Source organism: Harpia harpyja, chromosome 14 (genome assembly GCF_026419915.1).
Source record: "Harpia harpyja isolate bHarHar1 chromosome 14, bHarHar1 primary haplotype, whole genome shotgun sequence".
In the NCBI taxonomy this organism is placed as follows: domain Eukaryota; kingdom Metazoa; phylum Chordata; class Aves; order Accipitriformes; family Accipitridae; genus Harpia; species Harpia harpyja.
The window spans coordinates 27,857,898-27,867,532 of NC_068953.1; the positions used below are offsets into that span (position 1 = coordinate 27,857,898).

At 43.6% G+C, this 9,635-nt stretch overlaps 1 protein-coding gene and 1 long non-coding RNA gene across 5 annotated transcripts; one reads left to right on the top strand and one right to left on the bottom strand.

Moving 5' to 3' along the window:
* The first annotated feature begins 1,882 nt into the window (after positions 1-1,882).
* Positions 1,883-3,618, top strand: LOC128151556 (uncharacterized). Its single transcript, XR_008238412.1, has 3 exons — positions 1,883-2,922; positions 3,023-3,168; positions 3,459-3,618. It is a non-coding gene; the product is annotated as an uncharacterized LOC128151556 (long non-coding RNA).
* A 22-nt stretch (positions 3,619-3,640) lies between these two features.
* Positions 3,641-9,096, bottom strand: CTXN2 (cortexin 2). 4 transcript variants are annotated; one of them, XM_052809138.1, is made up of 4 exons: positions 8,822-9,096; positions 7,520-7,750; positions 5,921-5,976; positions 3,641-4,088 (listed from the first exon to the last, which is right to left on the bottom strand). In XM_052809138.1, the coding sequence occupies exon 4, from the start codon at positions 4,032-4,034 to the stop codon at positions 3,786-3,788; it is 249 nt and encodes an 82-aa protein (XP_052665098.1). In that variant the 5' UTR covers positions 4,035-4,088; positions 5,921-5,976; positions 7,520-7,750; positions 8,822-9,096; the 3' UTR covers positions 3,641-3,785. The 4 variants fall into 4 exon arrangements, with proteins under 4 accessions (XP_052665098.1, XP_052665099.1, XP_052665100.1 ...); XM_052809139.1 differs by lacking the exon at positions 7,520-7,750; XM_052809140.1 differs by lacking the exon at positions 5,921-5,976.
* Positions 9,097-9,635: the final 539 nt, after the last annotated feature.

Consider the following 9,635-nt stretch of genomic DNA (forward strand, 5'->3'; position numbering starts at 1 on the left):
ATTCAGCAGGAGTCCAGGTCTTTTCAAACTGACTAAAACAGAGCATGCTTAGACATTGAAACTCTGCAAGCGTATGTAAAAGCAGAAAGTTTTAGAAACAAAATATATCTCTATAAAGAAATATATGAACTGAAAATCTGCGTAAATAAGCCCATTAGAGGCATTTTTTAAAGTTTTGTGCTTTCATAAGAAGTTGCACTAGATGACCTCCAGAGATTTTTTCCAATTTAAATTTCTCAATGATTTTGTGAAATGCATTTGGCCCTTTGGCACTGAAAGATAAAATACTGCATCAATATTTATACCTCAGCAATGTAAATTTTCTCTAAAATCACATATCAAAATTATAATTTGAAGAGCTAATAATCAAATGTCCGCCATCTTCAGTATGAGATATAGCTAAAGCTATTTTCTTGCTTCTTCCATCAGCTATAGATTATACTCTGCTGTCACCTCTCTGCTATGATACCACTTTATAACCCTCTTATATTTATGTTGGTTTTCCTGCTTAATGTTTTCTAAGCCTCACAGCAACATGTTACATTTACTCAGTTCATTTTACTTCTGCTGGGTTTGGATGATCAATATTATTATTATTATTACTAATACTACACATTTCTGATCATAGATAGTGTTCTGCTTCCTTCAGCCTTTTAAAGTTGTAAGAAAGTGTTTCATCTTCAGGCATGAAGGAACAAAAATCTTTTGTCATTAAGGTCAGTGAAACTAGGGTTGTTTCCATCTCTGTGACTGAGTGAAATCCCGATTCTTTGATGGCAATGAGACTTTTGGTACCAAGTAAAATGATTCTGTAATTTCACTGTCTTATTTCCATAACATTACTATTTCGCTATGAAAAGAAAAGTCTCTTACCTTTCTGCTTTTCTTGAAAATAATACTTTGATTTTCACAGTGTATTTCCAGAGGTCTCTCCACTGTTGTTTGCTATTAATTTTTGTGTTTAGTATTCAAGCATTACATATAAATAATCAAGTTTACCTTATTCAGGATAATTTAACTTACCATTCAGTCCTGTGTTTTTAGGGAAGGACAATCTGCCTCTTTTATTCATGCATATAGTGTGTCCCTCTCTTTGAGGCATTACAGACTCTACCTTATTGGCCAGATTTTTCTCATGCTTAATATACTGAATAGGCCATCCAATCCCTCTCTTTCAAAACATTTCTAGATGGTGATTTAGAAAGGCATTCTAGCTTGTTAACTATTAACCAGCAAATGTACCCATCCATTACAATTACTGGGTTTATGGCATTGCAAAATTTCTAAAGGGGCCTGAAAATACTTTTGTTATCTCCATTTCCCTCCCAGCTATGCCTCTGTGCACGGATCATGATCTCCCTATTTTTCAGTTCTGCATATATAGTAACAGAGATAACGAGAGTTTAGGCTTCTGCTCAGTGCATTTTATGCAGAAGAGATTCCAGTGAAGTCAGCGGCATCAGTCATTGGTGGGTCCTCTTGTCCCACCTGTGTTTTTGAACCATTTGCTCCTAACCCCGTTCAAAGTTTTACTCTGTATATTTAAGGAAAACCTTTGAAAAATTATGTTCTGTGTATTCTTTCTGGGAAGGCCGACTCCCTTGTCTTTTGGAGGTGCAGAGAAGGGCAGGCAGGAAATGATGAAGATTTGTAATCATAAGGGAATTTGATAATTGCTTCCAGCAATAGATTGGGTCAAGAATAAAAGTTGTAAGACAGTATTGGGGTTCTTTGGGTATGTTTGCTGTGTAGTTTAGAGATAACTGAACTATATTTAACTCAGATAACTTAAGTACCTTCAGCACTCTAACCTGACAGCACAGAGCTCAGCTGTGCTGATTAGGTGTACGTGAAAAGAATGGCAGTGTCAGGTCTCTGCAGTGGATGATCCTATCCAGCAATAACAGATCACATGAATCAGCGTACTGATAATCTACGTTTGATTTTGAGGTTAAATTAACTAGGATAAATGCAATATAATGAATCTCCGAGGGTCTGGCATCTTTTATTATGCAGAATCTGAAGTGGTTTGAAAGCTCTAACATTCACAAAATTGTTTATGTTTTATCATTCAAATGGACCAGTGTAGATTAGTGTTGGCTGTGCCTCTCTCATATTCTTCAGACAGGAGATTCATGTCCTTCCCTGTACAATCAAGTATTTCGTGTTCCAAATGGCACTTGAGGTCTGCTGTTCCACTGGCTGCTTATGCCTAGTATATAGGGCAAAAGGGACAATATGTATTTTTCAGAATACATGCAAAAGAAACCAACTGCTGTAACTGATCTCCTTGTCTTTGCTCCTCGTTGCAAACAGAGCTGTTTAGCAAAAGTGACAGTGCTTAAAATTCTAATGCCAACCTTCTTAAAAACTGAATTGAATTTCTGTCAAGTACTGTCACACTTGCTAAACAGCTGTGTATATGAAGGTCACCTTGAATACCCAGATTTGAGTCTCTGCTTTAACTGTTCTTCTGCCTTGATAGGATCTCCTATGACCAATTCTTCAGTTTGACAGTCCAGATCGTACACTGTGCAGAGTTGTAGGAGCACAAACAGAAGAACCAGCTATGGAGAAGGGCTGGAGAGTACAGAGATGTCCAGTCAGCTCTGGCCCTGTGTCCCTTTCAGGGGCTGGGTACAAATGGGTATGCAGCATGACTGTCTCTGCTTTGGCCTTGCCAAGCTGGTGTAATTACTGCAGGGAGCTGTTAATCAGACAGTTTAAGTTCCAGTTTAAACTGAATCGTCTTCCCTAACCAAGTGGAGTAAAAAATTGACATGCCTTGACCAATTCAGCTAGACTGTAAGATTGGTTACTTAACATTCACTTTTTCTCTTTCACCTAAAATCTTTAATGATATGGGAGACACTGGTGGACTGGGACTGTGGTGGTGTTGGTTCAGGCTGGAGTTCTGAGCAGGTAATATATTTTGTATTGCTGAATGTTTGTAGAATCAAAAATTTCCTTAATGATGTTTGCTTCCCTTCCACTAATTCTGTTTGACTTTCTGTCACTGTAGAGCAGGAGAAGGGAGACCTATCAAAAAAATACTCTCGTATGAGCTACACACTGTTTGCAGAGGACCACATCAAGTTTCACACAGGAGAAGCAATGTACACTTTCCTTGTAAACAGTCAGTAGTACAGGACCTGCTCTTCTTGGAAGGTGAGAGCTGAGTTAGCAATTGATGTGATCTTTAGCTTTCCTGTTATTTATTATTGGTAGTGCATGGACCAACCCTTGTTCCTCTCATCTCAGCAACATGGACACACACCTCTTGTAGGCACCTCCTCTGAGCCACAACCATTTGTTGTCCTCCACTTTTGCATTCTCAGTATACAAGTACAGTCTCTGATCTTCAGAAAATGGTGTCAGAGGAGGGAGGGAGGGAGTTACCACTTAAGCATTCACCACCATTCATGAGTCTATCTTTTGTCCTTCACTTTTCTCTCCAGCCTATCATGAGACACAGTAGAAAGGAGATCCTCCTCTGAAGAGGCAGATATCATCTGATTCTTAAAATACTTTTTGGCTATGATAACTTTCTAGTGAATTGTTTATTGTAGTATTTCTTTGCTGTTAACCATTTCTTATCTACCATTCCACTGTTCCTCAAATAAAAGCAACATGAAGTACCTTTTGAGTTTGCAACAAATATTTATTTAACAAAATGGATGCCACCAACATATCTCCAAAATGCAGGTATGTATAACAAATGTAACAACAGTTGGTTTCCAAAATGAAATCAACATCAAATTTAAGGCAGGATATTCTGTGAATTTTCATGCAAGAGCATATTCAAATGTTCCTTTATCCAACCCCTCAACTTCATCTTCCCACGTAGAAGAAGGCATACTACTGTAGGGGTCTAGCAAGATTTTGAAGCATCTGATAATTAGAAGTCCCAAGAAAACACACAAAATACCCACAAAGGCAAAGCCAGTTTTTTGCTCTAAAGTCAGAGGGAAGGCAGACATTTCGTTGACACTCATGCTGGCTGAAGTGTTGCTGCAGTAATTACTGCTCATCATTGGGTATCACATCCTGGTGACTCTGTGGGATTTTCACCTCTATTGCTTCCTTGCCTGCATAGAAAAGTAGAATCAGTTTGGTTAGGTCTAAATAGGGTGTGTATATCTGAGCTGCAGCACACGAACATTTGGAAATGAAAACCAGCTTGGATTTTAGTAGCATCCTGTTGTTTTTTCATGTGTAAATTAATGTCATAAAATCGCAACTTTTAGCCTCTACACACCATCCACTTACTGGCATCTGTGATGAGACAGCAAAGTCATAATTTTCTGGCTTTCTGTCTCCTCAAAACAGAGCAATTTCAGCACATGGCTGTCGCAAAGAGTGTTTTGTCAGGCTGGGCACAATCCTACAGATTCTGATTTGGCAATACTCACCAAGGTCTCCAACTGGAGAAACCAGTATGTTTTGTGAAATGGCTTTACACCTCAGTCCTTAAACTAGTTAAACTCGCATTGACCTCAAAGGGAATTTCAGCCAAATAAGGTGGATTTTGCTTATGTAATTTAGCTTATAAATCTAAATAAATAGATACAACTTGTAAAATAAAACATTGTGTGTGCAATTTTAGTGAAGTCTTGGGCTCCATTTTCAGAAAAATGCTGTGTGCATTTTGAGCTTGTAAGAAAGTGAGCATATTGGTAAAATTGTCCCTTCACCTTCCTCTATACAGGTCCACTCTTGTGTACTTGCGGAAGGATTGGTGGGAGAAGAGATGTAACAGAAGTAAATTCCCTTCCCTAAAGCTTGCTCTCATTTGTTTCTTCTACTTGGTCTTCCCCATTAAATACATACACATCCTGCCGTTTTTACAGGCCTAGCAAACAGCAGGACTGAACATGCTCCTCGTGGAGCTCAGGGGACTGACCCTGATCTGTGTCCTATGGAGGCAGGATGCTTGAGCATCTCCAGCCCGCCATTGCCACCAGGAGAGCTCTGTGTGTTTCCAGCCAGGAGAGACTTTTATTTTTGTCATTTTAAGATCTTATGTATAGATTTTAGTTGGGGGTGGGAATCCTTTCGCTTTATTTTAGGTTTTCCATCAGATATTGAAATCGCATTTTTCTTTTGTCTTTATAGACAGCAGGAGAATTGGAAGGACTGGGACATCAGAAGTGCCAAAGGACAAAGGCATTTTTATTCTAAGGTTGCAGCCTGAGGTTTTTTGGTTCTTGCTAACACCTATTTAACTAAGGCACTTTGGGAAAACTCTTCGTTAACAATTCAACCGTCTTTCCCCCCAGGGAATTCCCAGCATCCATTTATTTCTTGGCAGAGTAATTAGGCCACTCAGAGCTCTGTGCTGCCATGGCTACACTGCTTCAGGTACCTGCACTGCTAGCGAGTTTAAAGGGAGCTCCAGTATCTCTACTCTGTACTGCAGTCATGGCTGAAAGTAGCTGTATCCTGACTTAGCCTACAATTAATAACAACAGGGAAAGTAAAAATAAGATTTGGTATTCCTGAGAAGACAGAAATGGACAAGAACTTTTATCCTGTTCGGTGTCTCCTTTCTCACTTCAGAATTTGTGGGATTTTTGAATATTATCCTAAAGAATGAAAATTTTAAAACAAGGATTAAAAGGGCAAGGCACAAGTCTTTTTCTTTTTGCAATAACCCTCAATATAGTAGGTATTAAATAATATGGTTTCTTATCACAGTCTTTACACGTTTGCCAGAGAATAACAACCAACATTCTGTTTATTCTATAGAGCTGTGTATGAGATCCTTCCTTGTTTTGAATGATATTCTGCTCTTTGGGTCATGCTGTTTTAATTCCTGTTAAGTTGGAGAAAAGATCAAGATATGGCCTATGGGAATTAGAAGTAATGTCAACAACAATCAATATATATTTTCTGAAAATATATCATAGATAAAGCCCACCTGCTGTACAGATTTTCATTGGGCATACTTCCAATTTTTCTGTTAAGTTTGACCTTCTGTAGGAAAAAAAATCACAGAAAGTTCAATATCACAAATTTATGTCACAAATCAGTTGATTTGAACAAGAGCCAGTCAAGCAAAAAAATTACCTTCCAAAAGTCCTAGGACACTGGGTTATAAAAATTAAATTAAAGGCTTCTACTAGAAAATGATATCTTGACACTACCTGGGAAAGCCAGACCCAAACCCCCAATTGCTCTCTTGAAAGACACAGAGAGAAATCATAGGGATAGGCTAGCCATGGAGAACCCTGCATTTGAGCTGAGTCCAGCAAAATATGTATGTGTTTGAGGTGACGTTTCTTCTCCATAGATAGTCATATTCTAAGAATATGACTTCCAGTCTTACTAATTTTGCAGGTTACACACTGGAATTAGTGGGATTTGTTTGTAGAATTTGTGCTTGTCAGGAGACGTTATGGGGCAGATCTCTGTGCAAGGCTTGACTGATGCTGAAACAGGGAGTGGTAAGAAATGGATATCTTAGTCTTATTTGGCAAGAGTTTGGCTGAAAGAGCTGCATGAGAAAACAGTGGGCATTTTGCTGGGGGGGAATTCATTCTGGGAAACTCTAATATGCAGCTTGGTGTTCTCTTCCTTGTCCTGAATTTCAGAAATTGTAACTGAAGCGTTAAAGTTCACAGAACATTTGCTCTAATTATGTATTACCAAAACTGTGGTACCAAGACTGACCTTGAGTGCCTTTTTATTGTTTTCACATTTTAGTGCTGCATACCGGTTAGATGTCCTCTCCCAGTTAGTCAGATATCCTTTCATCTGCTGCAGTGTATGTGTCAAGTCATGAGTCAGAAGACTATGAATACTAACGAACATGGCCTGGATCCAAAAATCCTTGAAAATAACCTTTAGGGCAGTGTGATGGGGACAGGCATTATATCAGTTAGAATCTGCAGAGTCATTTTATAGGGGCTGGCCTCAGACTGATCTCTCCTGACTTTTCTTATAGGTTAAGACTCTACTCATCCTTTGATTCATTGCCCATATAAAAACACTGGCATAAAGAAAGGCTCCTTAACATCCTGCTGTGAAGTAAAAGGCCATTGGAGGCCCTTGTGAGGCCAAAAGAAACAGTTGGAGTCCTAGAGAAAATAGAAATGGGGAAAATTGCTTAGCACATAGACCACTGAGGTAAGGAAAATGGACATATGAGCTGGGGGTGCTGGCTGCACCTATGGAGGGTGAAGGGGAACACCATGGTCATGAAGTATGGTGGGGCAGCTGGAAAAAAGATGTTGAAACTCTTAGTCTAGCAGCATCATCAGGCCAACTCTGCTAATGTTTGGTGTGGATTGAAGATCCCAGCCCCAGTTCTTTGATGGTTTGGGTGTCACTTTTTTCAGACCTAGCCTTTACCCTCATGTTTTCCGAGATACTGAGAAGATTAAGAAAGTAGCCAGTAAGTGTTAAATAAAGACTTCCTCAATAATCTTCCTTGCATTTTGGGTTTCAGTCCTTCCCTCACTGAACCCCCTGTAGTTTTCTGGGGGTTTTGTAATGGCTCAGTACTGGAAATGAGTACCTTTAACGTCTGCTCAAGCTGGGAGCATTCATCCTCTTGACACGATTATGTCTCAGGTGCCTGAAAACTCACTTCGTAAACGATAGTGTGTAACAAAATGGACTAAATCAGTTGCCATCTGTTCTCCCTTGGATGTCTGCAGTCCAACTGCTGGCTCATGGATCTAGTCATTCTGAAGGTACTTCAAATAGCTTCAGTCCTGAGCTTGTGCTTGAGTGACAGCAAACCTGACTTGAAAAGGTGTTAGGGTGGTTAGGGACATAAACAGGCATCCTCTGTGAGTTTCAGAAGCACCTCATTTGCACTTAACTATCTGGTCAAGGAAACTGAACTGTATTCCAGGAATGCTATCGCAGGAATTGGGCATAGGAGGTGGTAGGGTGAAAGGATTAGCAATGGAGAAGACCTAATGAAATAGAAATCAGCATGAATTTGGAATTCTCCAAAGGGTCTGAGCTATCTGAGTTAACAACACATGGCCAGAAATGCTGCAAAAACAGCTCTATGATCACACAGCCAACCTGTCATGTTCATGTGCACATTGCATGCCTGTATTCTCTAAATTGCTGGGGAGAAGACTGTCTCTTCAGGGTAAGGTTTATAAAACAACATACAGGGAGGTGTAAGGTAGGAAGGCCAGGGCATGGATGCCCAGCAAACGAAGGCACGGCTAACTGTTCTGCAAGGAGAGCAAAGCCCCACAAAACCAGGCAGTGTTTTTGCAGCACAGTAACTCAGGGTGCAGGCAACACTTTTTCACATAAACAGCACTCCCCTGCAAAGCAGCAGCAGCAGCCGGGCAGTGACACTTCCAGCCTTCAGACAAGCAATGAATTGCAAAAATGAGATTTTATCCTTAGTAAATACACAAGCCTGGAGTCTGCATTGGATAAGAGCTCACGTGCTGTGAATTCACGTGTGGTCTAGATTTGGATACTACAGAGAGGCAGGAAAATAAAACGTTCACTGGCATCATCCTTAACTTGTGGATGTGGGAAAGTGTTGCCTGCTTCCCCGGGGATGGAGGCTGCGAGACACCGAGCACCTGCAAAGCAATTGTTGCTGTAGGATTGCACGCACAGCCTTCGCTCTCATCGGCCCCGCTCTCCCTGGGAGGGCAGATTTACGCGCTTACACTCCCTCCCTCTGCCCCTCGGCCGGCCGACCGCCACCCCCCCCCCCGCCGCCCCAGGGGTGTCCCTCGCCCGCAGGGAGGTGCGGGCCGGGCGGTGCCGCAAAATCAGCCCCGCCGCGCCTCCCCCCCCGCCGGGCCCGGGCCGCCGCGCCGCCCGCGCTACGAACCCTTCTCCTCCGCGCCCGCGCTGCCCATGGTGGCGGAGCGCGGAGCCTTCCGCGGCTCCGGGCCCGCTTCGCCAGCTGTCGACAGCCCGGGCTGGAGCCCCGACGGCTCGCACGGCTCCGGCTCCGGCCCCGGGGGACGGGCGGTGGTCCCGGGCGGCGGGGGCGGCTCGCCCGGGCCCCCCTCGCCGCCCGGCGATGCGACCCCGCCGGGAGAGGCTCAAAGCGCCCTAATTAAAAAATTAAACACGGGCGCTGCTGCTACCGCCGCCTCCTCCTCCTCCCCGCCCGCCCCCTTCCACCGCTATTCAGCCGCGCTCCTCTCCAGCCCCCCTTTGCACGGATTAAACTGAGGAGCGTGGAAACTTCCTGCAAAACACTACGTGCGGCGCATCGGTAAGGGCCCGGCCCCGGGCCGCTGCGGCGCGGTGCGGGAGCAGCCCTCCTCCTCCCCGCTCCCCCGCCGCCCAGGCCGGGTATCGGGGCCTCAGAGGCTGGGTGGTCCCTGCAGCGATGGAGGACCGGGCTGCGGTACCCGCAGGAGCGGGGCTGCCGCCCTCCCGGAGCCGTAAGCACCGGTACCGGCGGGCGGCGGGGCGCCGTTGACCGAGCGGCGCAGCCCCGCCGCCGGTGCGGAGCGGGACCTGTAGAGCCGCGCTAGGTGCAGCGGGGCTGTTCTGCTCGCCGTGAAACAGCCACCGTGCCATCGGCCAGCAGGGCTTTACACGCTGATGCCCGGTTGCTTTGCGTGGTGAGCTAAAAGCCTCTTGGGCTGCAGTTGTAGTGTGGCCTCGGGTCCTCCCAGTAGCTTTAATAG